Genomic DNA, 18177 nt, shown 5'->3' with positions numbered 1-18177 from the left:
CAGAACGGAAGTAGGCAGCGGGGGTGGGAGGCAGAGGACTAAACTGAATTCAGGAATAAAGAAGGTGGTGTCAGGGTGACACCATGTAGCTGCCAAAGGAGAAAGAAACTAAGACTTACCAATAGGCCACAACCTAGTGGTGATACATAGATTAATAGAAGCGGGTTAATTTAAGATATAAGAGCTAGCTAGGAATATTCCTAAGCTATTGGCCAAATAGTATTGCAATTAATATAGGTTTTGTGTGATTATCTGGGTCTGGGTGGCCTGGAAGCAAAAGCGCAGTCTCAGTCTACATCTCCCTCACTCCTCCTCTTCCTCTTTCTCCTTCTCCCTCTCTCCTTCCCTCTCACCTCTTCTCCCACCTTTTCTTTCTTCTCTTTCTCCCATGATATATAACATAATATCCACTCAAAATGTAGGTAACATAGCTGACTCTCCATCTCAATAAATTCACCAATCATTTATTCCACAACATCCCTTATCCACTGTGGGCAGGTGCCTGCTGAGCCACCCACCCTCCATGGGATATCTTTGGTTGTATGTTACTATTATCCCTCTTCTATTAAAGCTCCCAATGCGAAATGTAAGTACATTCCTTTCCTTTTCTCTGACTTCTTTTTTGCCAATATATATTTGTATCTTCTCTTAAATTCTTCAAAACGTGCTTCTTTTAAGAACTTTTCTTTGATTAACCCTTTGAGCCACTTAAATAAAATCACTTGTTTATTAAAATCCACATTTACTACTCCATTTCTCCCATGGAAATATGTAAATACATACTATAGAAAAAGTGGATTCAAATGCAAATTTATATTACATTTTCATATATAGAATCAAGACTGACTCTATAAAATTTCTATATAAAGTCATGCTACCCTAATAAGGTAATATGCTAATATTAACATTAAATCCCATAACATTGCATGAAGAGAAAGGAGGAGAAAAGAAAGGAAAAAAAATGTCTTAGGAATAGAAATTTAAACTGTGATTAAAATAAACATGAATAAAATCTTTAAAAAATTTATATATTTAGCCTGCAGATTTTGATCAAGGTAATTGAATATAATTTTATCACGGTTATACAGTGATTATTATTTTAAAATATATGTTGAAATTTATCATTAAATTATGAAATCCTATGTCTACAAATTGGAATGCTATGTTTGAGGAAAAAAGACACCAACATAACAAATTTGGCATTTCTGATTATTATAAGAATAGCGCCAGGGGCTGAGAGTCTACCTCCATAGCACATGCCTAACGCTACAAGGCCCTGAATTTGATTCACTAGTACCTCTTCTGCCAAATTAAAAATATAAAATCACTGCCATAAAACCAACCTTCGAAGTGGTGAAGTAGACCACAGCATCTATCAGGCTACTAAGTGTCTGGGAACTAGGAACTTTAGTTTCAAACATGGATTTGGATTTCTATGGTGTAAACGAGAGGATGCTGACAGAGCTGTAAGAGAAGGCCCTTGATCAATACATTCTCTTACTAATTAGATAACCTGTGTCTTATGGCTTTTACTGCTGTGAAGGACACCATAACCACAGCAACTCTTAGAAAGGAAAACATTTCATTGAAGTGCCTCGCAGTTTCAGAGCTTTAGTCCAGCATCATCATGGCAGGGAGCATGGCAGACCGCAGGCAAATGTGGTGCTGGCTACATCTTGACCAGAAGGCAGAAGGAAGTCGACTCACACTGAGTGATATCCCAAGCACAGGAAACCTCAAAGCCTGCCCTGACAGTGGCACACTTCCTCCAACAATGCCATACCCACTCCACCAAAAAGCCACACCTCCTAATGGTACCGTTCCCTGAGATTATGGGGTCCAGTTACATTTAAACAACCACAGCCTTGTGAATGACAGGCCACAGGTCCAAGCCAATACAATAAAGCCTCAGAGAAGAAAATGGATGTTCTTAGACACATGTGGGCTACAAAGTGAGACCTTTCAAAACAGAAAACTAAGTGATCCTTTACCTATAAGAGCAGGAGTAAGTGCAGGGATGATCTTGAATTCCTGATCCCCCACCTCTACCTCCCAAGCACTGGGATAAAGATATGCACCACCACACACCAATTTATCAGGTACTTGGGGCCTTGTGCATGCTAGGCAAGCATTCTTCGAACTGAGTAAGACCCCGAGGTAGCTCATTTTTAAGAAACTTTTGAGTTTCACCTTCTTTAAGAAAACATACAGCAAAGCAACCTTTCCAACGAGTGGACTCCACACACAGTGCATGTCTCACTCACTCACCACACAGCGGGTTCCTGGGCATGCATGGCTGGCGAGAGAGGGTTTAGACAGTCTGGCTCTCTTCAGCAAAATGGCAATGGTGATTTTTAAGAATATCTCTACCAGTCAGGCATGGTGACTCAAGAGGCAGAGGCAGATGGTGGATCTCTGTGAGGTCAAGGTCAGCCTGGTCTACACAGAGAGTTCTAGCATAGCCAGGGCTACATAGACTCTGTCTCAGAAAAAAAAAATACATCACATCTACCAAATATTCCAAATAAATAAAATAGAAGTCAGCAAATTAAATCAGTGACACATCTGAAACCAATAATGGTGACTGGAAAGACTCTACCTTCAGTCTGGTTCAGAGTCTGACCCTCAGCTCTGTAGGCCCAAATTACCCATGCAATCAATATGCAAAGATTTAGGTCGGGAGTCAGAAGATTTACAAAGCTCCAAAGAGAAAGACAGCTGATAAATTGATTTCCAGCGGGATTGACATCTGGATATACACACAATTAAATCACAGTCTTCCCTTGTCTATTTATTATCATCAGAAGCTTGCTGGATTTGGATGAGGATTCGAGCAGTTGATTGCATGAGTTAAATGTCTGTGCTATCCGATTCTGCACTTGTATGGAAAAGGGCATCTGTCCTTTGGGATGAAATTATAAGGTACGTGGAAGAGCTGCTGTCGTCTGAGTGTTTGGGTAGATATGACCTGTGAGAGATAACACAAAGTCTGTAGTCAACTCCTGTGTGTCAGCATATTGATTTTCTATTGACATTTGTTGATGATGATGTTATTTGAGACAAGTTTTCACTCTGTGACACAGGCTGTCCTAGTAGTGATTGTGTAGCCCAGGCTGGCCTCCAGCTCAAGGCAGTCTTCCTGCATCAGCCTTCTGAACGTGGTATTACAGATATGAGGAACCACACCCAGTTTTCTTAATATTCAATAAGTTTTATCGAGTTACAGTCTAACCCTACTGACCTCATTCGAGAGTAAATCTTATTTCTTTACATTTCTGCTACATGCCTTGACTTCAAGTGGGTGCATACGAGCCTCAGCCTTTAACAAGTGAGCTACCTTCCCAGACCTCTACTATGCATCTTTTTCAACTCAGTACATATAGTATAGAGTGTAATCCTATTCATCTCACTTCCAAGGCTCTAAGGAAAGTCACATAGTAACTAATTATGATACCTGTAGAGACGGTACCACAGAGAACTTGTGATAGCCTGAGCAGAAAGTCAGACCCTGGTGACTGAGCTGAGAGTCAAGTCCATGTTCTGTTCTTCAGCACTTCTCTAACGGCACGTGATGTCTGGGAAACCCAGCCACCATCAGCACCTCCTTGTGACTTCTCAGTAATTCTGCTCAAACTATACTGCCAAGAGGCATCTTCTAGACCCGGGAAGCCAAGGATGCAAGGGCCCTGCACGGTCTAGGATGGGGAATCTCAGGTGGTTCTAGACAGCAGACCTTAGGCTTTTAACCAACCCCACTGCCCTTCAACCATCACCACACACCAAACACAGACCCCAGGATTGTCTGATTTGTGCTCTACCAAATAGGAGATCCAAGGAAATGGAATATGAACTCATTTTACTTAAAATTTGTTAAAATTAAAAACACCTGTTTTCTAAAACTGAAAGAGCAAACAGAACTACCATGTAGATGCACTTCATGTACACCTCTAAGAACTTAAAGACTTGAAGCATTTATGAACCCATGTTTACAGTAACATTATTACCCCAAAACTATAAGAAAATAAACCAAGTGTCCCTTGACACATGAGTGGGTAAGCAAAATGTGGTATTTGTTATGTAAAATGGAACCTTGGGGCTAGAGAGAGGTCCCAGTTATTAAGAGGACTGGTTGTTCTTACAGAGGACCCAAGTTCAATTCCCAGTACCCACATGGCAGCTCACAACCATCTGTAACTCCAGCTCCTGGGAACTGGATATTTGTCAGGTGCTGGAGGCAGGAGAAAGTGGGGCGTTATTGTTGAATGGATCTAGAGGTTCAGTTCTGTAAATGATAGATGGTGGTTAAGATTGATGACAATGTGAATGCTTGATACCAAATACCTGTGCATTTCAAAAGAGTTATGATGGCAAACTGTGAGTGTGTGTGTAAGGGAGGTGTGCACGTATGTAGGTGTGTTGGTGTATATGTGTGCTTGTGTGTGCAGGCACACATGAGGGACCACTGCTCATGCACATGTGTACAATGCAGATGGAGGCCAGAGATCAGTCTCAGGTGCCATTCCCCAATCTCTATCCACGTACAGTATTTTGAATTTTTAAGTTCTACTTGTTAAAAGATTTTAATTATGTGTATATGTGTGTGGTACATGCATGAGTGCTAATTGCATGAGAGGTCAGAGGTGTCAGATCTCCTGGAGCTAGAGTTACAAGTGGTTCTACCCCACTTAGAACCAAAGTCAAGTCCTCTATGAAAGAGATAAGCACTGTTCTAAGCCATCTCTCCAGCCCTGCCTCCGCTGTGAGATGAGGGGAACAGGGCCTCTCACTAGGTTATGCTCATGGATTTGGCTACATTGGCTGACTCACAAACCCCAGCAATCTGCCTGTCTCATCTCCCTAGCCCAGGGGACTTACAAGCACACTCTATTATGCCTAGATCTTTACATGGGTTCTGGGTATTGAACTCACCCCTCTTGCTTGCAAGGCAAGCGCTTTACTGACTGAGCTATCTCCCTAGCCTGGAATTTATTTTCTATAATAAAGATATGTTGCTAGTACTTTTGATAATCAGATTAAAAGAAAAAAAAGGATTGATTTTTTTAATCCTTTGTTTACATAGTTAATAGTAGGAATGTTGGGGGACAAAGGTCTTTTCGCCCACAGATCACTAGCAACACTGTGGACATAAAATACCTGTTTTCTGGCACAGAAAGCTGGGAGTGACTATTGTTAATGACCTGATGGCCTTTTGCTCTCTCTGGTAGCAGATCCCACCCACCTTCTGCTATAAAGGCAATCATCACCCAAATCCCCCAGAACGTTTTTTTTTGGTTTGGTTTGGTTTGGTTTGGTTTGGTTTTGAATTTCTGAGGCAGGGTTTCTCTGTAGTTTGGGAGCCTGTCCTGGAACTCGCTCTGTAGACCAGATTGGTCTCAAACTCACAGAGATGCACCTGTATCTGCCTCCCAAGTGGTGTTGGGATTAAAGGTGTATGCCACCACCGCCCAGCACCATACCTCCAAATGTTTATCCCAGACTCTCCCTCTCTAGCTCCCAGTTAACAGAACCCACCCTTTGAATGGGTATCAAATGTAGTATATAGCCTGCTGATCTCTATGCTATCTCAGTCAGACACCACACTAGATCATCTTTATATACATGGGAGGAGACTATGCACACATGTGACTAAAGGTGTCCACAGATTCTAGAAGAGGATGTCAAATACCTGGAGCTGGTGGGGTGTGAGATGCCTGATTTGAGAGCTAGGAACCAAACTTGGATCCTCTGCAAAAAATAATGCATACTCTTAACTGCTCAACCATCTCTCCAACCCAAATAAAGTACTTTAAAATCCATATATCATCATAAATACTTAATATCTCATTCACTCTACAATGTTTAAAAAACAAGGTTTGTCCTTTTGAAACTAGACTGCTTCTCTGGAAGACAAGAGTCTTTCTGGGGAAATGGTTCCATTGATGAAGCGCTTGCTGCCCGAGCATGAGGACCTGGATTTAGATCCCCAGCACCCACATAGAAGCTAGGGGTAGAAGCATGTGCCTATAATTCCAGCTCCAGTGAGGCAGAGACAAAAGAATCCCTGTGACTTACTGGCTAGACCGTCTTGCAGAATTAGTGAGCTTCGGGCTCATAAAAGACCCTGTCTCAAAAATAAATAAAACAAGTGGAGAGGAATAGAGAAAGACACCCAACATTGACCTCTGACCTCCCACATGTACACACATATGCAAGCATCCCTATACTCATGAATACACATATACCTGAGTACTGATTGATAATTAGTTAAAATCTTTTATGTACTAATATATAAAGGTTCCACAATTAAATCACTAAACTTTCTGCTGTACTTCACTGTATAATCATAAAAACATGTAAAACTAGAACTAATCGCTTAAAAAAAAACACTTAGAATTTGGAGGGGTATGATTTCCTTACAACACAAGCTGAGTTGTGTATTAGTAAGCGCATTAAACTACAGCATAGCATATAGAAAACATGCTAAAAACTTTATACTGTGGTGGTTATGTGGAGAACAATAGTATTAACCTATCATTACCAGAACTGAAATTCATTTATTTTATATTGTAGTACAAGCTTGACATATTCGATTAACAAGTTTACTTTGGATTTTGAGGTACTAGGAATTACACCCAAAGCATCATATATACCAAGTAGGTGTAAGCGCCCTACCACTGAGCTATAGCCTCCTTTAAATGTTCATTTTTCACTTAAAATAATAAAAAACAATAATGTTGTGCTTCAGGGCTCCATGAATTGTTTTTTTAAAAATAGTTAGTGGCAAGAATTTGTGAGGAAAAAAAAAGCCCAGAGAAGGTAGAGTACTTGGCTTAAGATATCTAAAAATAACCTCCTAAGACAACTTCAGGTCCTTGGCCTTTTCTTCTTAACATACATGGGGGTGGGGGATACATGCACACATACACACTCACACCTACACAAGCCACAGTGCACACGTGCATTTTCTAGTTGGTCCTCTCCTGCCACCATGTGGGTCCCAGTGATTGAACTCAGCTTGTCACAGCAAGGGTCTTACCAGATGCGCCAGCTCACTGGCCCTGATCCTTGGCTCTTTGCAACATTACAGAAATAAGAAGCTACAAACACAGCAGTACACCTCAGGAGATTAAGATTCAGTCTCATTGAATGTTGAGGACAACCTAGTTATTTGTATAATAAATACATCTTAAGCCAAGCAAATTCTTTATATGAGAAGGAAGCAATCATTTGAAAACTCCAAAGAGAATAAAATTACCTAAGATGATTAAATATCATGGGTTCAGTAAAAAATTAGAATTTATAAGAAAGTAAAATACTGTGCCTTTTCTAAAGATAAATTAAGAACAAGTTTCTTGAGAGACAAACATTTCTTTTATATCTTGTAAAGAGTCAAATATCGACCAATGAGAGGTAAGAAAGTAAACTAAAACGCTCAATTTTTAAGTGTTATTTTGTAATTAATTTGTGAGATCGTAGTGTTGACTACTACATCCTAGGCACTTTGTTCATTATGAAACACAACTTTTTTTAAAAACAGAAAACAAAACAACAATTTAAAAAAGAAACACTGTCGGATTTAACACAATCTACACACAGACCAAAATTCAGCCATCAAGATAATTACATCCTTGAACAACTGATGTTTTTATTCCTTGCTGTTCCATTAAATTGATTTCTACCCCAGGATTCTGCCCCAGTTCTAAAATAAGAGAACAAAAAATTATCCAAATAAGACAATAGGAAAAAATAAGACTTGAGATGAGAGCTGTATTAGCTTTTAAATCTTTGTTTCCATTTGCACTCAACAGTGCATCTAATGTTTAATTTTCTCTTCAAAGAAAATCTCGATTTAAAAGAACAAAAAGTACAGAGAGATTTAACATCTAAAAGAGCATGCTGTGTGGCTTTTAAGCAAGTTACACAATTGAAACAGAAAAAAATATTTAAACAAATCTTTATTCTAAGTTACATAATGCCATCATCATAATAATGATCTTATATTTTAGCAAATGCTTTAAAAATAAGTATTTCTGACAGGTAGAAATTCTTCCTTTGCTGTTGTAAGACATGAGAGTTTTTACGAGCTCACAATGAGAATGTTAATCAAGGAAATGTCACTTCTATTAACCAAATGATATAGAGGGGGATGCCACATTGCTTCTCCACAAGGAAAAAGGATGTACAGTGCTCCTTACAGTGCTCTCTCTACATGAACACATACACATATATGTGCATGTGTGCATACACATATATGTGCATGTGTGCATACACATATATGTGCATGTGTGCATGCCTATATTCAACAAATGTTTGATCCTGAGATCTTTTGACCGATTCCCTACTGTCACTGTGACTCTCAAATTGTATTGACTTTTATATTTTACTAATTCATCAAGCATGTACTGATTACCTTCTGAATAACTAATTACTGTTCATAGGGAAAAAAGATACATAAGAAAAATTAGACTCTACCCTTAAGAATCTTAGGATCTCTTTCACCGGTGAGATAAAACACAACATATCATCATCAGGTAATTTATGAAGCTAGTTCTACAAAACCAGTAATTCATTGCACGTATATGCAGAATTTTAGAGTCCTTTTGAAGCATTTCTGCATATTGAATCTTAGGGACATTCTTGTGAAGTGTACATTAACCCCATTTTAAGCAATAAGAAATCCAAGAGTTAAAAATTTTAAGCAATGTGCCTCTATCACGCAGATTGTGAGGCAGAAAGTCGAGACTTCAGCCACTGTTTTCTAATCCCAAACCTACTGCTCCTTTCACATAGAGCACAGCAAACGAGGGATGGGTAGAACTCAACAGGACCGTATAATAATGATCTTATACTTCAGCAAATGACTTTAAAAATAAGTATCCAACCTTCTGTTATATGTGAAACCAGGTAGACCTGCATCTAACCAGGGCACAGACAAACGTCCAAATTAATTTCATTCTGTAAATACTTGTACTACAGTATAATACACAAAGCACAGCTATTATTTCCTTAATCTTAGTGCCTCTGCCTCCTCAGTAAGAGCTCTGATCTCACAAACGGGGATATAGAATATAATAAATTGACGGGCTCCCAGGAATCTTAAACCACAAATATCAACCTTGAAAGTCCAGTTCCTATTAATGCTTGCACATGTTGTTTTCCCTCAGCACTGAAGAGCCTAACTCGCCCACCCTCTTCTGGCCTTCTTGCTCCAAATAACTACTTATTTTAAGATGTGATGACTGATTCTACAAAATGCTACAAGTTTGCCCCAATTTCGCCACCCGTCCCCAGCTCTGGCCCAAGCATCTTTCCCTCCCTCGGGATGGAGAGAATACCGATTTCAGATTCTGCAGGTCCGGTCGCGACGCTGTCACACAGCCCTGACAGGTGAGAAGTGACCTCTCGACTCCGTCCTTGGGGACCTCCCGCCGACAGCGCAGCGAGATCCCAAACCCGGGAAGAGGCTCTCAACTCGGGAACGCAGTCTCTGGCGACGCTCGGTCCGAAGGGAGGGCTCCGGTCACTAGTTCTGAGCTGGGCGCCCAGCTGGGCATCACTTCGCCTCATACTCCTGCTGACTGCAGGGGGACTAGATCCTGCAGCCAGTCCATCCCACCCCACGCCCGAGTCCTGTCACCCAGACCTCACACCGGACCCCAACAACGAGTCTCTGGCACTGACAGCGGCGGCAGCGGCAGCAGGCCAGGCCACGCGCCCCAGGTGCCCATCGCCTCCAACCCAAGACCCCCCGCAAGGCTGGACCGCAGAAAAGCGTTTCTATGGAAACCTCCCGGGTGTCACGTGAGGCTCCCCGACGGCCAATCGCGTCTCCGCGCCGCCTCATCCAGCTTTCTAGCCGCCCACCGCCCCCGCCTCCTTCGCCGGCCCCGCCCCTTTCCTGCAGCGGGTCCGCGCGTGCGCGGTGCGTCCGGCGCGCTCCCGGGCCGACGCGCGCTCCCCGGGGGACGCGGGGGCGGGGCGGGGGCGGGGCGGGGGCTGAAGCGGAGCTGGCGGCTGAGAAGGAAGCGGCGCCGGGCTAGCGCGCAGGCCCAGAAGCGAGCAAGCGGCGGCTGCCGGCGACGCCCCAGAGCGGAAGAGGGAAGTGAGTAGCGCCGGGCTGGGCTCGCGAAAGGAAAAGAGGCACCGCGAAGGAGAGGCCAGCGTCGCTTCGCGATCCGGGATGTCGAAGAACACGGTGTCGTCGGCCCGCTTCCGGAAGGTGGACGTGGACGAATATGATGAGAACAAGTTCGTGGACGAGGAGGACGGCGGCGATGGCCAAGCCGGGCCCGACGAGGGCGAGGTGGACTCATGCCTGCGACAATATCCTTGCTCTCGCGGCGCTCGGGGGCCGTGGGGACGCGTGCCACGCGGCGGGCTGCGCCTGGCTCTGGGTGGGGATGGAGGGCGGGAGCTCCCGGGGCCAGCAGGCCTCCTGCAACCCGCGGCCGCGCTCGCGAACTTGCGGGCTCCCGGATTCCTCAGGTGCGCCGCCCCGTCTGCCGCGCCCTCGCCGGGGACCGGCCGGCGCCCTAGTGGGCACCTGAGCTCTAGAAATTCCTGCCTGTTGGGGACACGGTCGTCCCGCCTTTCTGTGTTGGTTCTGAGCGGTGAGATAGTTAATTCCTAGCCGGGAGGGATGGAGCGGTTCACAGATTGAGGCCCTCCGTGCATTCAGCCCATGGGCCTCTTCATCATCATCACTGTTAGAGAAGAGGATTTGGGGAGGGTTGTACATAATTCATTAACAGGGCGAAGGGAGTTTCCATCTCCAGAATTCCCAGTTAAAGCTTAGAGCCTTCTACCTGCTAAGAAAAAGCCAATAGAGAAAGGATAAGGAATGCATGTGGAGAATCCCTGGAAATATTTAGGATGAACCCCAATGACTAAAACAGAGGATGAGTCAGTTCTATAAATCAAAATCGTTTTTCTGAAATTGTTTCCACTCTAGTTAAAATATGGCTGTCAGTTCCTGATTCCTTGGTTTGCATATCTAAATATTCATGAGCCTGAAATTCATTTGCATCGATCTCTTAGAAAAATAGAAATGTTGCAAAGACCCAAACTGTAGCCTTAGAAAAATTGCATCCATTAAGTCTGTTCATACCGCTTTCCTCATCAGTTTTCTACTCGACATAATGAAGAACTAAATAAGTGAACAAGTATTTAGTAATAACTGCAGCATTGAACATACATACGCCGTATACGTTTAACTTTCATTGCCGCAACTTTCACATCAGTTGCTCCTAATTTGATTATTTAAATACTTGGGCTTTTTTTTTCTTAAAAATAATGTTCTTTAGGAAACCATGCATCCTTCACAGTAGTTTATCACCGACTGTCGATAATTTTCCATAGACATGGTGAGCACTATTCTTTGTTTAAAAAAACGTCTTAATGGTGGATAGATGATATTTTATTAAACTAGTATGTATTTTAGGTAATTTCTGGAGACTCCTACTTCCGTGTCCATTATCTGTTGAATCTACCTTTTCATCAGTCTATCTTAAAATATAAAAATACTGTTTCTCATAACTAGGAGAAACAGCCCTGGTGGGAGTACAGATGGAGGAACAAGTGATTCTGTGGCTTTCCTTTTAGGGAAATAAGTGTCTGTTCTGACAGTCTGATTGGCCTTCCGTTTCCCATGCTTGCTAACCCATTAGTGCTTGGAGACTGACTAGGTGTGGATGGTCCAGCCCAGTTCACTTAACCTGTAGGGAAAAAAGTTAGCTGCCACCTACAGGTCGTGTGGTTTATTACAGCTTCCCTAGCCCTGCTCATCAATATTAAGCTATTGCCTGTTCCTCTCTGATTGCCAGAGTAATCAGCCAGCATTTCAGTTGATATACAGTATGATTTCCGTATAAAGTTTAGGGTTCCTTTCCGGTAAGACTCACACACAAACAAGATGGTGTACTTTGTTGATGGACTGCTTCAATTGGTGACCTATAATTCTGATAGCATATTTTAAGGTTTCTTGTATACCTATCCAGACAATTGTGTGTATTTCACTACAAAGTGTAATCTGTTTGGTAGAACCAAGGTCAAAATAATCTTTTCTTTAAAAAAAAATTCCTATCGTCTCTTAATTGATTTTAACTTCTGATTGACATATTAGAAATAAACGAATGCAGTTTCCAATAGTAAACATAATGGCCACAGTAACTTTTGTTACTATTCAGAAAGTCGTCCTATAAAGCGGGGCTTCCCTTTGCTGTTATCCCCTTAACTGTCATTACAGGGAACATGACAGCCGCGCTGCAGGCAGCTCTGAAAAACCCCCCTATCAACACCAAGAGCCAGGCCGTGAAGGTGAGTTGTAGCCGCAGCCTTGGCCTCTGCGCTGCCCACTGTTCTCGAAATCCTTGGCACAAGACTTTACCACTGATCTTTTGGGTTTGGTTTTGTTGGGTTTTTTTGTTTGTTTGCATGTTTTTGTTGTTTTTTTGTTTTTGAGATTGGGTCTAGGTATATAACCTGGCTGGTCTGAAACTCAGAGATGTCCTGCCTCCACTAGGATTAAAGGCATATGCCATTACAGCCAGTTTCAAAAGAGGAAACTCTTGATAAGTAAAAACATCCTATGAAAAATAGCACTGAAATATAGAGTTAAACTAATGCTGTGTGGAACAGAGTCCACTTAAAGGAGGGAGACATCGGTTCTGTTAATTGTGTTAGTATTAAATATTATGTTAATTGTATTAGTATTAAATATTATAGAAGACAAAGGCATGAGAGCATAAAAAGATGATCACCATGCTGTCACTTGGGTCAGTTATTGCCTGTTATACTTAAGAGCTTCTACAAGGGTTTATATTCTTTATTTTAAAAGAGACAGAGAGAGAAAGAGAGAGAGAGAAAGAAAATCTTACAGTTAACTGTATAGCAATATGCACAAATTTCTTTCCTTAGCAATAAGATTATTTCTAAAGCATTTTAACTGCAATATACCATTATGAAACATATTATATACTCCCAATTCCTTTTATTGTATATTAGATACAATAAAATCTAAGATCCTGCTAAAATGAATAATCAGATAAATATATCTTACTTAGTTCTGTCAGTAAAATTCCCAGAAGACAAACGCTAGGTCAAAAACTACAGTTTTAAGACTTTTGCTACACAAAGGATTGCCCAGTCCCTTAGAAGAACTTTGTAGCTTGCACCCTGCATCTGTCCTCTGCTGATTCCTAAAGAACTACTTCATTGTTTATTGTTTGGAGTGCAGTCTTACCAAAGCCCTGTGGTCCATAGGTCTACATCCCAGGCCCTCAAGAACGTTAATGGAATAGTAGTATAGTTAAACATAGGAATTATCAAGGCAACAAAGCTTTGTATGGGGGAAATTTTTCTTTGCTTTTTAAAAGTTGTTAGGAACATCATTAAAATTTTCATTATATCCCTTAATGTGTTTTTGTTGTTGCTTTGTTTTATTTTTTTAATGACAGCTTGTGGGTAGGAGATTATAGCTTTAGACCTCAATAGGGAAATTGCAATCTTTAAACGAAGATAACATTGGTGGTAGAAATTTTCTGTAAAGTCCTGCCCATTGGAATGCTGGAGATCCCACTATGTGCTGAACAGAAGGAGAAATAAATTGTTGAAGAGGATTAATTGTGTGTTCCCTTTGCTTAGGCGATGCTTCTGGAACAGGCTTTTCCAGAGGGAAAGTTTAGAGATGAGCATAGATGGACCCAATGTTTGTAGCTAGGAAACTTCAAAAGAGTTTTTTAATAGTTTCCAACAGGAGCTTTTAAGAAAATACCACTTTTGTAAGATAGAACAAAACACAATTGTTTAAATCAGTTTCCTTCTTCGTTTACAAGTTTTTTAAGACCAAGAAGTAAAATTTAAATGTTATAAATTGTTAAAATTTTCCCACCAGTCTGTTAGTGAATTCCAGTTCTATCTTTAGATCTATTAAGACTGTGTTCCAGAGCCTTTTAATCCCAGCACTGGGGAGACAGAGGCAGGCAAATCTCTGAGTTCAAGGCCAGCCTGGTCTATATAATGAGTTCCAGAACAGCCAGAGCTACACAATAAGACCTGTCTCAAAAACAACAAGTAGAATGGGTTCCCTCATTACCACCTCTACTATTGTAGCACCCAGAACCACCCTGTGTCCTTGGAATTGTCCCAGTGGCTTCTGTTTCACTCCCCGCTGTCATTGCTGTTCTCAGGAGAGATGCCAAAATAGTCTTCAAATGAAAATCAGATTGTGTCTCTGCTCTTAAAACTCGCTGTCTTATTTCAGAGTGAAAGCCAGCACCACTGCAGCGTGGCCTGCAGGCTCTCACGTGATCTGTCCTCTCACGGCACGTTCCTTCCCTTCCTCCGCTGCTTCTCCCACCCTCAGCTCTGCCACCTCTGGTCGTGTGAACATTCTGAGCACTCTGAAACCCACGCTGCAGCGCCTGTTCTCTCATGTGTCTAAACACTGCCCATATTTCCAAGGAGTTTTCTTTCACGTCCTCCGTGTCGTCCTTCAGATTTCACTCCAGTGTGGCGTTTCTAAAATTTTGTTTCTAGCATACATGTCTGAATGTTTTGTTATGTATTTACCCTCAGGACCGGGCAGGCAGCATTGTCTTGAAAGTGCTCATCTCTTTTAAAGCTAATGATATTGAGAAGGCCGTTCAGTCTCTGGACAAGAATGGTGTGGACCTGCTTATGAAGTATATTTACAAAGGCTTTGAGAGCCCATCCGACAATAGCAGTGCTATGTTGCTGCAGTGGCATGAAAAGGTAAGTGACAAACTGCAGGTCCTTATAACTCGTGCCTTTTAGAGTAGGAAGTAGTAGCTCTTGCCACCTAAAAAACAAGACTTGGTTGTATGTCTTTATTCTTACAAATTAAATGCATGAAAATGAAAGTTCACATTTGTTTACCAGCCTTGGTCTTAAGAGGTTCTGATTTGCACTGCATATTTGTTTGCATATGTTTAGTACATACGTGATTATGTACCTTTATGGATTCCAAGGAAATCATGGAAATCAAAAATTCATTTACAGTGATCAGACAATAGAAATAACCAAAAATGAAAGGATTGCTGCGTGGTACATACAAACAGTGGGATGTTATTCATCCATGAAAAGGAATGGAGTTTTTAATACATGCTACAATGTAGATGAACTCAGAAGATGTTCTACTAAGTGAAATCAGACCCAAATATTTGCATTTCTACTTATATGAAATAATCTGAGATAGACAAGCTCAAAGGAATAGAAAGTCACTAGACCATGGAGAGAGGACAGCGTGCTTGCCTAACATTCCCAACATTTGATCCTCAGTAATGTGTTTTTGTTTTGTTTTCAAAAATTGTTACCAACCATGAATGGTAGTGCATGCCTTTAATCCTGCACTCTGGAGAGAGGCATTGCAGGCCAACTTGGTCTGTATATTGAATTATGTGCTATATTGAGAGAAAGAAGTAAAGGAATTATTGTTAGTTCTGTGTAAGAAGTTAGTAGACAGGTGAACCAAGTGACTTAGTGGGTAAAATCTCCTGCCACTAAGCCTGTCAACCTGAGTTCACTCCCTGGGACCCACATGGTGGACAGAAAGAACTGACTACCTCCACATACACATCATACCCACACACATGCACACAAAGCAAGTGTAATTTTAGGTAATCTTTCCTTCCTAGCTCTTATAACGATAAAAATATAAACAGTCGCATTTTAAAGAAAAGAAAACAGATAAATGGCTATGTAGTCTCTTAACATTCTTAGAATTCTCAGAACTCAAGGAGGATCCTCTCCTTCTGATATGTTTGGGGCAGGGTTCCTCTTGTTTCTTCTACTGTGCTATATGCTTCAAGGTCAGCTGTCCCAGGGGCTTCTGGCCACATTTCCCCATAGAAATGCTGGGATTCCTGGTGCTATGACTTTTTTTGTGGAGATTCTGGAGATTGAACTGTCTCATAGTAGACCAAAGGATGTTTCATATTCTCACAATACGCAATGGTAGTCAGAATATTTTTTCAGTATAAGTGAACCAGAATTCCTAATTGCTGATATTTAATCATGGCTCTCAGTTATTCAGATTAAAAGGTTCAAAGCTAGAGATCATCAGCTCTTAAGTAATATCTTCTTACCTTAGGGGGAAATGTGCAAACTAAGAGGAGGTTGGGATGACTTGTCCCCACAGTAAGATTCTTCCTAACCTAACCGTGATAAGGATGGGGGATGGAGAGTGCCTGGATTTATCTTTGAACACCTGTTTAGTCAGGAGCGATGTGCTGCAGACATCCTCATGGATTGTTTAGATACTGTGTGCTAGAATAGTGACTCGTGTATATTTGGAAGTAAGTTCACAAGGGCAGGAACGCTAGGTCCTTGTTTTTTTTATTATGCCCTAGTCCTAATAAGACTGCTATTAGTCTCATGCTGAGCACTACCTGGGGCATAGCAGATGCTCAGGGAGTACTTACAAATTAATGCTTTCAGTATCTTGCCTAATCTCCTAATCTGAGACTTGGCCCTTTATGACCCTTTCTGTGTGGTTTGTTTTAGGCACTTGCTGCTGGAGGAGTAGGATCCATCGTTCGTGTTTTGACTGCAAGAAAAACTGTGTAATCCTCCAGCTGGAACTGGACGGCGTTCACAGCAGTGGGAGTTGCTGGTACAAAGACCAAAACAACCAAATGGCACCGCTGCCCTGTGGGTAGCATCTGTTTCTCTCAGCTTTGCCTTCTTGCTTCCTTTTTCATATCTATAAAGAAGAAAATTACATATCAGTTTCCTTAATGAAAATTGAAATAATGTGGAGAAAATTTTGTTTTAATGGGGGTGTTTGATCCTTTCATAATCATGTCAATAATATGTATACCATTCTGTAATTTATATTCAAGTTTGATTGTGCAATTTTTAACTCTTTTGGCTGGTTTAAGGGTTTTACTTTGTTTTTAACCAATACTGAGAGATATGATCAAATTCGAGGCCAGTTTCCTAACTCACGCTAGTCAGGAAGTGATCTTTATTTTTAAAAATGAGAGACTGGCAGCTATTAACATTGCAAAACTGGACCACACTTCCCTTATTTAAGCAAAATGTGTTTCCAGAGCAAGTAGTGGGTGAGCCCCACTACCAATTTCCAGCTTTATTTCTGCTTGCCTCCAGATGATGCTGTGAGTGTAAGTGTGCTACTTCCTGTTAGCATCCAATTATCATGGCCTCTCAATCTCTTTGTGGTGACCCAGGGTCCAGAGCAAGCAGTCTTGCTCTATATAAATGTATTTACAAAATATAAGCGCCTCTTTGGCACAAGCATCACATTTTCCTTCTGATAATAAGGCTGTCTGGGGAAGCCACCCCAAGTCAGAGAAAGGACATCGAAACTGATGTAATTCAAACTCTATCAGCCTCTGGATGAAACCCTACTTTCTTCAGAAACAAGGTAGCTGCCTTAGACATTTCCATGGATGTTCACTGTCATTTCATATGCCCAGTGATGTCTGCAGTGTTCTTCAGGTAATGGGGAGCTCAGAAACTTTGGTTCTGATCCAAACAAATACATAGTCTGTGTTTCAGCTCAGTGTTTTTTAAGAACGAAAAATGCCACACAGGAAAAAAAAAAGTGTTTACTTTGTTGGACAAACCAAATTGGTTCTCAGAAATGACCGGTGCTTGTAAAAAGTTACTATTATGAAGTAGTTCCAAGAGCAATCACGCGAATACACGTGTTCGAGAGGGAATCAGCCTGGCTATTCTTTACACAAGATGCCAGTTCCAGAGTCACTGACTGAGGTGAGAACCAGTGCAGAAATTCTGTAAACTGCTGTTTTTGATACCTGCTTTTTTGTTTTGTTCTGTTTTGTAAAATTATGATAAACTTCAGAAAATAAAATGTCAGTGTTGAATAATTTCTTTTTCTTAATTGAATACTTGTAAATCTCCAATTAGTTAAGGAGAAGGGTGTCCAGTGCCACTGCTGTCTGTATAGTTGGATGTATGAAGCCACTTGATAGGAACAGGTGGAGAAGAGCCACTAATGATGTTGGAGCCCTTCTGAGACCTTTTATGTGACTGTAACCCTCTGGGTTCCAGCAGGACAAAGACCTAGAGACCCAGATTCTTGCAGCTGCGAAAGTCACTCCCAGCTTCTAAGCTCCCCTTGTAATAGGCCTCAAGCCTATTTCTCACACCTCTCAGCAGCTCTGCTTATCAGCC

The 18177-nt window shown here is 41.5% G+C and overlaps 2 protein-coding genes across 3 annotated transcripts in view; one reads left to right on the top strand and one right to left on the bottom strand.

The window, feature by feature from the left end:
- Positions 1–9685, bottom strand: part of Rgl1 (ral guanine nucleotide dissociation stimulator like 1) — a 255495-nt gene extending 245810 nt beyond the window's left edge. For both annotated transcript variants that reach the window (XM_048431067.3, XM_085688121.2), the window contains exon 1: positions 9336–9685. The gene's annotated coding sequence lies outside the window, so the exon portion shown is untranslated. The remainder of the gene's footprint in view (positions 1–9335) is intronic.
- Positions 9686–10067: 382 nt separating this feature from the next.
- Arpc5 (actin related protein 2/3 complex subunit 5) lies at positions 10068–17870 on the top strand. Its single transcript, XM_085688122.2, has 4 exons — positions 10068–10324; positions 12244–12315; positions 14575–14751; positions 16522–17870. The coding sequence occupies exons 1-4, from the start codon at positions 10181–10183 to the stop codon at positions 16582–16584; spliced, it is 456 nt and encodes a 151-aa protein (XP_085544248.1). The 5' UTR covers positions 10068–10180; the 3' UTR covers positions 16585–17870.
- The last annotated feature ends 307 nt before the right edge of the window (positions 17871–18177 follow it).

Source organism: Myodes glareolus, chromosome 5 (genome assembly GCF_982192425.1).
Source record: "Myodes glareolus chromosome 5, mMyoGla1.1, whole genome shotgun sequence".
NCBI classification, from domain to species: Eukaryota; Metazoa; Chordata; class Mammalia; order Rodentia; family Cricetidae; genus Myodes; species Myodes glareolus.
Note: the sequence above shows the minus strand (reverse complement) of the source record. Positions and strands in the feature narration are given on the sequence as shown.